This window comes from Schistocerca serialis, chromosome 1, assembly GCF_023864345.2.
Source record: "Schistocerca serialis cubense isolate TAMUIC-IGC-003099 chromosome 1, iqSchSeri2.2, whole genome shotgun sequence".
NCBI lineage: Eukaryota > Metazoa > Arthropoda > Insecta > Orthoptera > Acrididae > Schistocerca > Schistocerca serialis.
Window position 1 is genome coordinate 173,988,096 of NC_064638.1, and position 15,570 is coordinate 174,003,665.

The following is a 15,570-nucleotide window of genomic DNA, read 5'->3' on the forward strand; positions in this document are numbered from 1 at the left end:
TGCCAGTTTTCTTTCTCCGGGTAACGACGTCCTCTTGAGTAGTCCCCGCCCGGAGATACGAATGGGGGACTATTTTACCTCCGGAATATTTTACCCAAGAGGACGCCATCATCATTTAACCATACAGTAAAGCTGCATGCCCTCGGGAAAAATTACGGCTGTAGTTTCCCCTTGCTTTCAGCCGTTCGCAGTACCACAACAGCAAGGCCGTTTTGGTTAATGTTACAAGGCCAGATCAGTCAGTCATCCAGACTGTTGCCCCTGCAACTACTGAAAAGGCTGCTGCCCCTCTTCAGGAACCACATGTTTGTCTGGCCTCTCAACAGATACCCCTCCGTTGTGGTTGCACCTACGGTACGGCTATCTCTATTGTTGAGGCACGCAAGCCTCCCCACCAACGGCAAGGTCCATGGTTCATGGGGGGCAACTTTTAATATTTTTTACTAATTCCAGTGCAAAGTAGTACTTTGGGAATTTTCTCGCAGTTCAGTGCTTGAAGTTAACAATGCCCATGGCGTGAAGAGCATGCGGTTTCATGTTGAATCACTGTTATCGACATCTATTGATATTATGTTCTAGTGACAACAGTATGAAGCGTGTTCCTGTGAGGATTTCTCATATACTTGTGGTTATTGCATAATGATAGAATGGTGACGGAAATATCCAATGCCTGGAAAGAAAAAATATGAAGCAAAGAAAAATCTGTTTCACATTAAGCAGCTCTTTGGCATCAGTTAATGTTCAATTGTTGTGAGGAGCAATAAGGCTCCCACTGGGAAAAGAAAACTTCTCATTCACTGCTTCAGATCCTCTGTTTAAATAATACAAAGGACAGTCTTATTTTACACACTTGATGGAGGCAAGAGTTTTGCATAACAATATGGATCAATTACAACTGCATTCTCTTCAAAAGCATACTGTTTTACTCCAGTAAAAGCAGACTGACATAAGTTGTGTGGTTACCAAATTCCACTATTTGATGCCACTGTGTGAGAAAGTGAAGGGATATATTTATGCTAATGGAAAGTCATGGATAGACTGCAAAAATGGAATCAGTAAGGGTGACCACTTACTGTATGTTTGGGGTGTTGAGCAGTTGCAGGCATGTAAACCAGATTAAGAGTATTGCAAATTTTTTGCGCACTGTTTTTCTACTGTGTAAAGGCATGCACACAAATGCGCGTGCACACGCGCGCGCGCACACACACACACACACACACACGTATGGCTACATCGTGTGTACTTACAACATTTTCAGAAGTGTTACACTACCCATCCAATCTGTGTCATCCTGGTCCCTCCTTAAACTACACCTTTTCTAACCCCTCAAAACATGGGTCTGGAAGTTTAGGCATTATAAACCATTAAAACATGCATGAAAAAAGGCATTACAAATAGTTACAATAGAAAATAGAAGGCAATACAGAAAAATTTTCTGGAGTAAAGTTGAGTCTCCTGTCAGATAATACATTTTTCATTTGAGAAAAAGACTTCTCCACATATACAGAGGTAACTGGAGCAAATCTAAAACATTAAACTATTGCCGGGTTTACTTCTACTGCAAAAAACTGTCACCTAGCAGAACTTTTGAAATATTTCCAAGTTTGTCAAGATCAGAATTTTTCGAAAAAAATATTTTCACTTTTCCATAACTAACAAACCCCGTTTCCTTGGCACATTCTCCAATCCTTGCACACAATCATCCACAATTTTCACTGATTTCGTAAGACTGTTATGTTTCTTGAAGCTGACAGTTCATTTGTGATAGGAAACCAAACTTGGCTGCTATGGAAGTCAAGTCATTTGCGAAGTTTCTTCACTGCTAAAGTTGAAGACGCTTCATCCTACAGAGCAATGAACAACTTAGTTATACTCTGAAAATTTAAAGTGTAGTAAACTGCTGCTGAAATCCATGTCCCCAATTTTGTTATGAAAGGTTCAGGGGACACAGACACATTTGGCGCAATGTCTTTCAATATCTGAATCCTGTATGGAGTTTTCACAAAGACCTTAATACTGGAAATCAATTAGTCGACATTCTGAAACAAGCTACGTATCTCTTCTGCCACCCTGTGACACCCATGTGCTAAACAAGACACGACAAGCATGTTTAGAAATAGCACTTTTACAGTTGGCTCAGGCTTTTTCATGTTTAGTACAGCATCTGAGATGAAAGGTAATACACTGCTATATTGAATTTCTGTGATGAATAGGTGAATAACTGTGCGATAGTTCTCTTGTTAATATTTTTCAGGCACTCTGTTGTAAGCAGGATTGCTTTTAATGATTCACCTCCTGAAGGAGCTAATGGTCCAACAATGACACTGGCAATAAAGGATCAATTCCATTCCAGACCATTTTTATTTCATCTTAAATGATTCTCATTATTTGTGACTCTTCAAGCTTTCCCAGCAGATATGTTGTAAATGGTCTTCACGGGCTTGCCACCAGATGACGTGCAATTTACACAACATTTCCTCTGAGCAACTGTCCAACATCTTCAGGTGTTTCAACCTTACTAGTGTCTAGGTGTAAATAATGATATCCGCACATTGATGCCTGTATAAAGAACACGCACATGAAGAATGCACAGGCGTAGAAATCATGCATGCGCAATGATTTGCAGATAGATGGTGCCATACTAAAATGCCCTCTGCACTTCTGTCGATTGTCTGCTGCTATGACCTATTAACGCCAAATTGCGCCGCACTGTTTTAACAGATACGTTCATCATATGTCACACTCTGATTTCTGCATTGAACGTCTGTTAGCACTTTGACAACTCTATGCAAACACTGCTGCTCTTGGTTGTTAAGTGAAGGCTGTTGGAAATTGTGTTGCCCATGGTGAGAGGTAATGCCTGAATTTTGGTATTCTTGGCACATTCTTGACACTATAGGTCTTGAAAGATACATGGAATGTCCCATGTGTCTAGCTCCAACTACCATTTCACTTTCAAAGTCTGTTAATTCCCATCGCGCAGCCATAATCATATCGCACACCTTTTCAAATGGATCCCCTGAGTATGAATGACAGTCCGCAAATGCACTGTCCTTTTATACCTTGTGTACGCGTTACTACTACAATCCAAAAACAAAGATGATGTGACTTACCAAATGAAAGTGCTGGCAGGTCGACAGACACACAAACAAACACAAACATACACACAAAATTCAAGCTTTCGCAACAAACTGTTGCCTCATCAGGAAAGAGGGAAGGAGAGGGAAAGACGAAAGGATGTGGGTTTTAAGGGAGAGGGTAAGGAGTCATTCCAATCCCGGGAGCGGAAAGACTTACCTTAGGGGGAAAAAAGGACGGGTATACACTCGCACAAACACACATATCTATCCACACATATACAGACACAAGCAGACATATTTAAAGACAAAGAGTTTGGGCAGAGATGTCAGTCGAGGCAGAAGTGCAGAGGCAAAGATGTTGTTGAATGACAGGTGAGGTATGAGTGGCGGCAACTTGAAATTAGCGGAGATTGAGGCCTGGTGGATAACGGGAAGAGAGGATATATTGAAGAGCAAGTTCCCATCTCCGGAGTTCGGATAGGTTGGTGTTAGTGGGAAGTATCCAGATAACCCGGACGGTGTAACACTGTGCCAAGATGTGCTGGCCGTGCACCAAGGCATGTTTAGCCACAGGGTGATCCTCATTACCAACAAACACTGTCTGCCTGTGTCCATTCATGCGAATGGACAGTTTGTTGCTGGTCATTCCCACATAGAATGCGTCACAGTGTAGGCAGGTCAGTTGGTAGATCACGTGGGTGCTTTCACACGTGGCTCTGCCTTTGATCGTGTACACCTTCCGGGTTACAGGACTGGAGTAGGTGGTGGTGGGAGGGTGCATGGGACAGGTTTTACACCGGGGGCGGTTACAAGGGTAGGAGCCAGAGGGTAGGGAAGGTGGTTTGGGGATTTCATAGGGATGAACTAAGAGGTTACGAAGGTTAGGTGGACGGCGGAAAGACACTCTTGGTGGAGTGGGGAGGATTTCATGAAGGATGGATCTCATTTCTGGGCAGGATTTTAGGAAGTCGTATCCCTGCTGGAGAGCCACATTCAGAATCTGATCCAGTCCCGGAAAGTATCCTGTCACAAGTGGGGCACTTTTGTGGTTCTTCTGTGGGAGGTTCTGGGTTTGAGAGGATGAGGAAGTTGCTCTGGTTATTTGCTTCTGTACCAGGTCGGGAGGGTAGTTGCGGGATGCGAAAGCTGTTGTCAGGTTGTTGGTGTAATGCTTCAGGGATTCCGGACTGGAGCAGATTCGTTCGCCACGAAGACCTAGGCTGTAGGGAAGGGACCGTTTGATGTGGAATGGGTGGCAGCTGTCGTAATGGAGGTACTGTTGCTTGTTGGTGGGTTTGATGTGGACGGACGTGTGAAGTTGGCCATTGGACAGGTGGAGGTCAACATCAAGGAAAGTGGCATGGGATTTGGAGTAGGACCAGGTGAATCTGATGGAACCAAAGGAGTTGAGGTTGGAGAGGAAATTCTGGAGTTCTTCTTCACTGTGAGTCCAGATCATGAAGATATCATCAATAAATCTGTACCAAACTTTGGGTTGGCAGGCCTGGGTAACCAAGAAGGCTTCCTCTAAGCGACCCATGAATAGGTTGGCGTACGAAGGGGCCATCCTGGTACCCATGGCTGTTCCCTTTAATTGCTGGTATGTCTGGCCTTCAAAAGTGAAGAAGTTGTGGGTCAGGATGAAGCTGGCTAAGGTAATGAGGAAAGAGGTTTTAGGTAGGGTGGCAGGTGATCGGCGTGAAAGGAAGTGCTCCATCGCAGCGATGCCCTGGACGTGCGGGATATTTGTGTATAAGGAAGTGGCATCAATGGTTACAAGGATGGTTTCTGGGGGTAACGGATTGGGTAAGGATTCCAGGCGTTCGAGAAAGTGGTTGGTGTCTTTGATGAAGGATGGGAGACTGCACGTAATGGGTTGAAGGTGTTGATCTACGTAGGCAGAGATACGTTCTGTGGGGGCTTGGTAACCAGCTACAATGGGACGGCCAGGATGATTGGGTTTGTGAATTTTAGGAAGAAGGTAGAAGGTAGGGGTGCGGGGTGTCGGTGGGGTCAGGAGGTTGATGGAGTCAGGTGAAAGGTTTTGTAGGGGGCCTAAGGTTCTGAGGATTCCCTGAAGCTCTGCCTGGACATCAGGAATGGGATTACCTTGGCAAACTTTGTATGTGGTGTTGTCTGAAAGCTGACGCAGTCCCTCAGCCACATACTCCCGACGATCAAGTACCACGGTCGTGGAACCCTTGTCCGCCGGAAGAATGATGATGGACCGGTCAGCCTTCAGATCACGGATAGCCTGGGCTTCAGCAGTGGTGATGTTGGGAGTAGGATTAAGGTTTTTTAAGAAGGATTGAGAGGCAAGGCTGGAAGTCAGAAATTCCTGGAAGGTTTGGAGAGGATGATTTTGAGGAAGAGGTGGTGGGTCCCGCTGTGACGGAGGACGGAACTGCCTGGAACAGTTCCGTCCTCCGTCACAGCGGGACCCACCACCTCTTCCTCAAAATCACCCTCTCCAAACCTTCCAGGAATTTCTGACTTCCAGCCTTGCCTCTCAATCCTTCTTAAAAAACCTTAATCCTACTCCCAACATCACCACTGCTGAAGCCCAGGCTATCCGTGATCTGAAGGCTGACCGGTCCATCATCATTCTTCCGGCGGACAAGGGTTCCACGACCGTGGTACTTGATCGTCGGGAGTATGTGGCTGAGGGACTGCGTCAGCTTTCAGACAACACCACATACAAAGTTTGCCAAGGTAATCCCATTCCTGATGTCCAGGCAGAGCTTCAGGGAATCCTCAGAACCTTAGGCCCCCTACAAAACCTTTCACCTGACTCCATCAACCTCCTGACCCCACCGACACCCCGCACCCCTACCTTCTACCTTCTTCCTAAAATTCACAAACCCAATCATCCTGGCCGTCCCATTGTAGCTGGTTACCAAGCCCCCACAGAACGTATCTCTGCCTACGTAGATCAACACCTTCAACCCATTACGTGCAGTCTCCCATCCTTCATCAAAGACACCAACCACTTTCTCGAACGCCTGGAATCCTTACCCAATCCGTTACCCCCAGAAACCATCCTTGTAACCATTGATGCCACTTCCTTATACACAAATATCCCGCACGTCCAGGGCATCGCTGCGATGGAGCACTTCCTTTCACGCCGATCACCTGCCACCCTACCTAAAACCTCTTTCCTCATTACCTTAGCCAGCTTCATCCTGACCCACAACTTCTTCACTTTTGAAGGCCAGACATACCAGCAATTAAAGGGAACAGCCATGGGTACCAGGATGGCCCCTTCGTACGCCAACCTATTCATGGGTCGCTTAGAGGAAGCCTTCTTGGTTACCCAGGCCTGCCAACCCAAAGTTTGGTACAGATTTATTGATGACATCTTCATGATCTGGACTCACAGTGAAGAAGAACTCCAGAATTTCCTCTCCAACCTCAACTCCTTTGGTTCCATCAGATTCACCTGGTCCTACTCCAAATCCCATGCCACTTTCCTTGATGTTGACCTCCACCTGTCCAATGGCCAACTTCACACGTCCGTCCACATCAAACCCACCAACAAGCAACAGTACCTCCATTACGACAGCTGCCACCCATTCCACATCAAACGGTCCCTTCCCTACAGCCTAGGTCTTCGTGGCGAACGAATCTGCTCCAGTCCGGAATCCCTGAAGCATTACACCAACAACCTGACAACAGCTTTCGCATCCCGCAACTACCCTCCCGACCTGGTACAGAAGCAAATAACCAGAGCAACTTCCTCATCCTCTCAAACCCAGAACCTCCCACAGAAGAACCACAAAAGTGCCCCACTTGTGACAGGATACTTTCCGGGACTGGATCAGATTCTGAATGTGGCTCTCCAGCAGGGATACGACTTCCTAAAATCCTGCCCAGAAATGAGATCCATCCTTCATGAAATCCTCCCCACTCCACCAAGAGTGTCTTTCCGCCGTCCACCTAACCTTCGTAACCTCTTAGTTCATCCCTATGAAATCCCCAAACCACCTTCCCTACCCTCTGGCTCCTACCCTTGTAACCGCCCCCGGTGTAAAACCTGTCCCATGCACCCTCCCACCACCACCTACTCCAGTCCTGTAACCCGGAAGGTGTACACGATCAAAGGCAGAGCCACGTGTGAAAGCACCCACGTGATCTACCAACTGACCTGCCTACACTGTGACGCATTCTATGTGGGAATGACCAGCAACAAACTGTCCATTCGCATGAATGGACACAGGCAGACAGTGTTTGTTGGTAATGAGGATCACCCTGTGGCTAAACATGCCTTGGTGCACGGCCAGCACATCTTGGCACAGTGTTACACCGTCCGGGTTATCTGGATACTTCCCACTAACACCAACCTATCCGAACTCCGGAGATGGGAACTTGCTCTTCAATATATCCTCTCTTCCCGTTATCCACCAGGCCTCAATCTCCGCTAATTTCAAGTTGCCGCCACTCATACCTCACCTGTCATTCAACAACATCTTTGCCTCTGCACTTCTGCCTCGACTGACATCTCTGCCCAAACTCTTTGTCTTTAAATATGTCTGCTTGTGTCTGTATATGTGTGGATAGATATGTGTGTTTGTGCGAGTGTATACCCGTCCTTTTTTCCCCCTAAGGTAAGTCTTTCCGCTCCCGGGATTGGAATGACTCCTTACCCTCTCCCTTAAAACCCACATCCTTTCGTCTTTCCCTCTCCTTCCCTCTTTCCTGATGAGGCAACAGTTTGTTGCGAAAGCTTGAATTTTGTGTGTATGTTTGTGTTTGTTTGTGTGTCTGTCGACCTGCCAGCACTTTCATTTGGTAAGTCACATCATCTTTGTTTTTAGATATATATTTCCTACGTGGAATGTTTCCCTCTATTATAACCTTACTACTACAATCTGTGTATGTGCATATCGCTATCTTCTGATGTATATATGCATGTCACTATCCCATGACTTTTGTCACCTCAGTGTATAATAAATGATGTCATTTCATGTCAGAGCTTTTTGTAATCCAAAATATGTATTTCACAAGGTAACAACACTCCAACAACATATGATGGTGGGGCTGCACCTTACTAGTGAGAGTATATGCAAAAGAAGCATCAGGCTTTTAATGTTTCAGCCGCTAGTCTTTAAACATAATGTATTAACTAGCAAGCAGTGACTCCAGGCTCATATACTGACATTTCTTTTGCATGTGTTCTCGGTGCATTCCCTCTCCCCAGCCACTCCATCACAGGTGTAATGAAACAAGTAAATAATCCCAATAAACACAGTTTTGGAGACCGCACAAGTGTAGTTATGCAAAAGCTAACAGACTATTTGGATTATGTTCCTTAGGATGAAAGAATGCATGTGTGGTACATGCATGTGATGCACCAGCACACTTTCATGTTGCTGTTTGGGAATATGTAGCATGAATCTTCGACAAAAAGAGCATCAGTCTGGGGTCGCCAATACCATAGCCACCTAGATCCCCCAACCCGAAACTGTCAGTTTTTCTGTGCATTTGGAACACATCTGGCAGTTTTCAACATAAATGGACACAGATGAGCTGAAGCCTGCCTTCATATGAATGGTGGCCATGTGGCACACTGTAATGTGTATAACCTCAGTTGCATGTCTGCAGTCTGGATACCTGGGGATTCTGTAATAAGGTGTTCTTGTATTCAATCTAATAAGTCATATCAGATGTTTATTAGGATTATTTGCTTGTGTGTGTGTGTGTGTGTGTGTGTGTGTGTGTGTGCGCGCACTATCCCAAAGCCCAGATAAAGTAGGAAGGTTGCCATTATCAAGACCAAAGTTAAGGCCTACCAGAACTGACAATCCTAGTTGTAATGGGAGTACAGTAATTACTCCAAAACACACTAAAGCTATACAAGCATGATAACACAATGAAATCTAATTAATAACCTAAGTAGCAACTCTTCCAAAGACACCACTGTCACCAAAGATCCAAGCAAGCATTCAATTTGGATTCTGGGGAAGATGTGACACCATGTTAATAGTGAGTCAGAACATCTTGGAAATCCCAAAAGGTCTCACAAACTTAAACCCAATTCAAGGACTTTCTTAGGAACTGTACTCTTAAACTCATTAATACAATCTGACAAGATGAAACAATTGATTAATGCTCAGAAGAATATAAAATTCTAGTAAAACCATTGCAAGAAACCTGCTTCAAATGACATTTCTGAATCAGATGGATATTGCTTCTTTCAGAACAAATAAAAAAAGAGAGCAATGCAGAGCATTCCATTTCTTGACACATCCTCTGCTGCCAATATCAAAATCTCAAATTTCGAACCAATAGATGACAGACTGTGTGTGCTGTGGAAACTAAATTAATACTTTTATTAATGTACATGCCAAACAGGCGATCACTTTATTTGGAGAGTTCGAGTGCCTTTTAGTGAGATTTAAATTATTAACTTTCCCTTCGCTCAAAATCGGTGTTTGCTTATGCTTGCAGGACCATTCCCACAACTTGGAATTGATGAATATTGCAGGCCTAAAATAGTTCACACAAGCTAGAAACTACCACTCTACAAGTATCATCTATAGCAACCAATGAGGAGTATGGAAAGACAGACATGTGAATTCCTGGGGGTATGAGCACAAAGTTGGTTCAGAAGGCACTCACTCTCTGCATGCAGCTTCCAACCTGATGTGATGGCTCTTCCTAGCCATTAATGGCCTGGTCAACTTTCCTAGGTGCACCTCATCCATCCTGTATCATGAATTATATCAAGCGTTTTACCTAACAAATCCTTCTGTTATAACCTATATGGTTGCTCACTCCCTCATCTTATTCCACTGACACACACACACAAAAAAAAAAAAAAAAAAAAAAAAAAAAAAATCACAAGAATTCTGAAAAGACAGACAATTTCTGGAAAACAGTGGGTACCAGAATGGTGGAAATCCTGAAATACTACATAGGGATCTTACTGCATGATTACAATGTACAAGTTGGATGGAAAACAAAGTATAGGAATATTGTAGGACACTAAATCAGCACATAAAAAGACCAACAAATAATGGAAAATGACTCGTTGAATTGTACAATATGTCTCTCTCTCTCTCTCTCTCTCTCTCTCACACACACACACACACACACACACACACACACACACACACACACACACACACACTTGTGCTCCAATAGAGTGCTGGTGTCTGGTAAGTCTCCCCTAAACCAACGTTCCAGGTGACTTCTCTGAGCTCTACCCCTTTTTCTAAACCTCACCAGTCCTTTTCCTTCACCTGCCTTCTTTCCCCTTCAACCTTTCTGCCAGAAGAAGGAGCCGCTAGCTCCGAAAGCTTGCATAAGAATAATGTCTTTTATACTTGTGTTCTCCCCCTGCTGCTCGGTGTGCAGATTTTTTTAAACTATCCAATTACACTGTGTTTTCAAAAATCAATTATTTTTGTTGATACTTTCATCACATAAATACTAACAAAGGACGACGATTATTCGGCAAAAGCTTGAATTACATTTTACCTGAGAAAATTGGGGAAATCTCAAGGAATTTCATAACATCTCACAAAATTCTGCATTTTTAAGCAAACATTGAAACTGAATTTTACTGAGTTTTGTAAGTAACAAATTTTAAAATCCATAATGTCTCAAAGTGTGTTAATTATATGAATATTAATCCAAACAAATTATCAATATTTAAAAACTGTGGTTAAACTACTGCTTATGGCTGGTGTGTAGGTCAATTGAGAGGAAAAAGAGTCATTACCATGGTATGCCTCCCCCCCTCCACTTCATGGATGAGGATCCCCTCCACCACCACCATTAATTTATAAGGAGCTTCTTGACACCATCTTCCTCCCCATACCTGGAATTCTCAGGGACGTTTTTATTCCTCCCCCCCCCCCCCCCCCCACGTCTGAACAGCCACCCTGACACATATTTTGCACACTGACATTACACACAAGTCCACGTTATAATGATCAGCCAACATAACAAAAGGAGAATTCCAAATAGACCGTTGCAATCTTCACAGAAAGATAAACAGTACGATAAAATTCATTGGCAATCAATGCAAGTGACTTGGTTTGTACTCCAAGTTATCAAGTGCAGTACACCAAAACATTAAAGAGCATTTATTGCAAAATATGAATCACTATTACAAAAGTCAACGAGACACGTCATTTTAATTATACTGCCCCACAACACACATTAAACTGCAACAAATAAGAAATGGTGCAATAAAACAAAGATCCCTTTTGTGTTAAACAGACAAGTTGAGAAAGTATGAAGCAACTGAATTTGCAAACTAAAATAATATACATGACAAAAAAAAAATACCTGGAAATGCTTGCTTTATTGTATATGTTCCTTTTTGCCATAATCCTGTTTTCTTTTCCACTTGTATCAGCAAAGACAGTATCTTTTTCAAATGTTATTATGTGGATAAAACTCAAACCAAATGGAACATGAGTATCAAATGGTTGTGTACAAGTAATTTTTATGATACCCCATTTCTTTTCTCTCACATTTTCACAAAACTTATCTGTAAAATAAAACACACATTGGGTAGTAATGAATACCCTGATGCTAAAACTATATGAAATTTTTAAATAAATAAAACTGTCTTGCTAATGGGAATACAAGGTATTGCATTGTGATTAACATCAACTTCAAAAGACGTAACAGACTTTTACAAACTGACTTTTTCAAATTAAGTTATAAACAAGATTGTGTATATCAAAGATAATGAATGTAAATTTGTTGTTTTATTTGTTTCTTCCATCCAGCTAAAAGGCTGTCCCAAATGCATTGCTGTTGATCTAAGATGAGAAATTTACCTTCAATACTTGTGGAAACTCATGCCCATTTCTCTGTCTAAATCAAGATTTCTTGCTAACATTATGCATGTCTTTTCTTCCTTTTTAAATTGACAGTGAAAAGTTCTGGATCGAATACCAATAACCAAAGGAATAAAGATAAATACTACTGTATCTTTGAGGCATTGATCAATCAACAGGCACATAAATAGTAAACCTAGAAAATTGGTTAAGAGAAGGTAGTTTTAAATGATGTGACCCAAAGGGTTTCCAACAGGCATAAAATGTGTTGACTTTTTTCTTTAATGTTTGGTAGCAAGACAATGAATCTGTATGTGTATGTTGCAATCATAGAAAAACTTCTACTTATCATCAAGCTGCAAATTTAGGTCTACACATCAACAAAAGATCACAAAAATATTTGTATTTTGAATTTTATGTTCCTTTATCAGGAAAAGAGACATGAAAGGTTTGGAGTAAACAGCCTTAAGCAAAAATAGTAGCCAAAAACAGGAGACCCATTAGAGCGAAATCAATAATCAAATTGCAGAAAATTAGATATAGAAACAATTTAATTTGAAAGCAAGTATTATTTGTAGTTTTTACTCAAGTTTTCAAACAAACAAATTATATGGGAAATAATCACTTCTTTACCCTAAACCAATTTGAAAAGAGAAAAAAATTATTTATGTACTCCACATAATTTAAATAAAAGGCCTGATGGATTGTCTGTGGAATATAATGGCTTTACAACAGATTTTAAGACACAATATTAAATTAAAAACTTTGAAGTGAGCCAGATTAAGACACGTGTTGTTATCATGTTAAAAAAAAAATGTATACATAGTTAACAAGTATTTATTATATGTCACTGTTGGGCCTTTTGTCAAAAGACTGGTTTGATGCAGCTCTCTATGCTAGTCTATGCTGTGCAAGCCTCTTCATCTCTATATAACCACAAACTACATCCATTCGAACCTGCTTACTGTGTTGAAGCCTTAGTCTCTTCCTACAATATCTCCCTCCACCCTCTATCGCTTCCTTCCACTAATAAACTGACCATTACTTGACGCCTCAGGATGTTTCCTGTTAACCAACCTCTTCTTTTAGTCAAGTGGTACCATAAATTTGTTTCCACCTCAAAGCAATTCAGTACCACCCATCTAATCTTCTACTCAATCCACCCACCTAAGCTTCAGCTTTCTTCTGCAGTGCTAAATTTCAAAAGCGTCTAATCTCTTCTTGTGGGTATGTATTGTCATCCACACTTTGCTTCAATACAATGCTATACTCCATTCATGTACCTTCAGAAAATAAATACTTATTCAATGTCAACAAATATCTCTCTTTCAGAAATATTTTTATTGCTATAGTCAGCTCACATTTTATATTATCTCTACTTTCGGCAACATCAATCAGTCACTGTGCTGCCCAAATAGGAAAACTTATCTACCACTTTCAGTATCTCATTTTTTAATGAGATCAGCATAATCTCATTTAATGTCACAAAATTTCATTACCCTCATTTCAATATTTCAGTTTTGTTAATATTCATGTTACAACCACTTTTCAAAAGGTTTTTCATTTCATTCGACTGATCTTCCAAGTCTTTTCCCATCACAGGGAGAATTACAATGTCATTGGCAAACCTCAAAGTCTCCATTGCTTCTCCCTGAATTTTAATTCCAATTCCAAATTTCTCTTTCACTTGTTTTACTGCTTGCTCAATGTACATGCTGACAACACTGCGGATAGGCGACAACCCTGTCCCATTCCCTTCTCAACTACTGCTTCCCTTTCAAATCCACTGATAACATTTTGCATTCTGTGTTTTGTCCCTGCTACCTTAAGAATTTCAAAGAGTGTAATCTAGTTAACATTCTCAAAAGCCTGTTTCAGTCAGACGTTACCTAACCTGATTCTTTCAATTTATAGAGGTCACATCTCCTTAATTTCTTCCCTTCCTGCAATTACTCAATTTTAATCTATAGTTAATAAAAAATAAACTATGGTCATGGTCCCTTTCTGGCCATGGAAAATATTTGCAAATTAAAATCTAGTTTTGAAATCTCTGTCTTAAAATTCCCGTGTCTCTGGGTATCTTCCACATATTCAACCCTCTTTCACGATTTTTAAATTATGTATCAGCAAGGACTGAATTATGCTATGTGCCAAATTCTACCATGTGGTTTCCCCTTCCATTGCTTTCCCACACTCCATGTTCTCCCACTATTTTTCCTTCTCTTGCTTTTCCTACAAATGAATTTAAGACCCCACCCACAATTATGCTTTTGCCCCTTAACAATCTGAACAATTTATTTTATTTCCTAATATGCTGTTTCAATCTCTTCATCATCAGGAGAGCACATAGACAAATATCGTACTACGTGATAGTATACATTCTGTCATACATCTTACAGCTGATTTGAAGTATAAATGTACACAAATATTGTCACACAAACCTAAAGGTGCTATTATTACAAATTCACAGTAGTATATTTTCTTGACAAACAGAGAATTTAAATAATTAAAGTTTATCAATTCACAAACCTCTTGAAAACATCAGCACAGATGTTTTTCCTGACCCACTTTTAGTCTGTTGTCGATCCATTAAAACTGATGATGGCAGAAGTGTTTCAAATTCTGATGATCCATAATGTGATACAGAAACTGTCACAAACGCTGAACCACAATTTCCTACAACATAAAAATTTTAAAAAATTCTTTTATAACCATAAAAATGTTATATGAAGAAATATAACAAATTTCTTTGCTTAAGGTCAAGGTGACAGTTATTCAGCTTATGTGACATAGAAGTCAGCACCAACTGTTCTGATGATGACTCAACATTATAGCATTGCCCTGGAATAATTTACGAAATACATCATCTGACTGATTGGTACGCAGTTTGCATGTGGCTCCTTCCCACAAAAGTACATATGAGTGTGTGAGTGTGTGTGTGTGTGTGTGTGTGTGTGTGCGTGTGTGTGTGTGTAAACACTTTTCTGAAAAAGAAACAATAGACAAAGAAATAAATGACAATATCAGACTATAGGCATACACCAATACTCTCATTTCACTTTAATTTTCCCACTTTTTTAAAGAAAAGTGTGTGACAGACTGAAAATCCAGTATTTCAATCATGCACCAATTTTATGCCTCCAGAGTCTGTGCGAGACAGATTTTGACAACTGAGGTCATATCTGCCCATGTCATAACATTAGAACATCAAGAAGTACAAAAAAGTCAAAAGCAATTATATGTTAAGCCCAATCGATAGAAGGAAAGATAGCTAAAAACAAGGGCTTAGCCTTAGAGAAAGGTCCACAAAAAGCACCATAGAGGCAGCAGAGTTCCCAAACCAAAGATTAAATATCCTTCGCCATACTATTATGATGGATAAACAGCCCATGCGTCATTTTTTAAAACGGCCAATAACTCGGATGGCAAACATACACTGGAAAGTAAGTAGTTAAAAAAAAAGGACATTGGGTCAGGAAATGGCAATCCATCAAAGGTGGATAACAATGAGCAGAAGGGGGTGGGGGATAGCTATGTGCCAAATGGCGAGGCTAATAGTGGCCAATATGCAAACTATAACCTTGCTATGAGAAGGCCAAGGGAGGTTGGCCATGCCGTTGGGTGAGAGGTTTAACTCCCTGGAGCTTGTTCCTGTGAAGAGAAGACCAGTGGAGATGCCAAAGTGACACCATCCG

The 15,570-nt window shown here is 41.4% G+C and overlaps 1 protein-coding gene across 2 annotated transcripts in view; it reads right to left on the reverse strand.

Annotated features, from left to right (window-relative positions):
* The window catches only part of LOC126465022 (uncharacterized), a 142,256-nt gene that overhangs the window by 99,298 nt on the left and 27,388 nt on the right, over positions 1-15,570 (reverse strand). For both annotated transcript variants that reach the window (XM_050096275.1, XM_050096277.1), the window contains 2 exons: positions 14,405-14,551; positions 11,376-11,580 (listed from right to left, as the gene is read on the reverse strand). In XM_050096275.1, the coding sequence (XP_049952232.1) occupies positions 11,376-11,580; positions 14,405-14,551 (352 nt within the window). The remainder of the gene's footprint in view (positions 1-11,375; positions 11,581-14,404; positions 14,552-15,570) is intronic.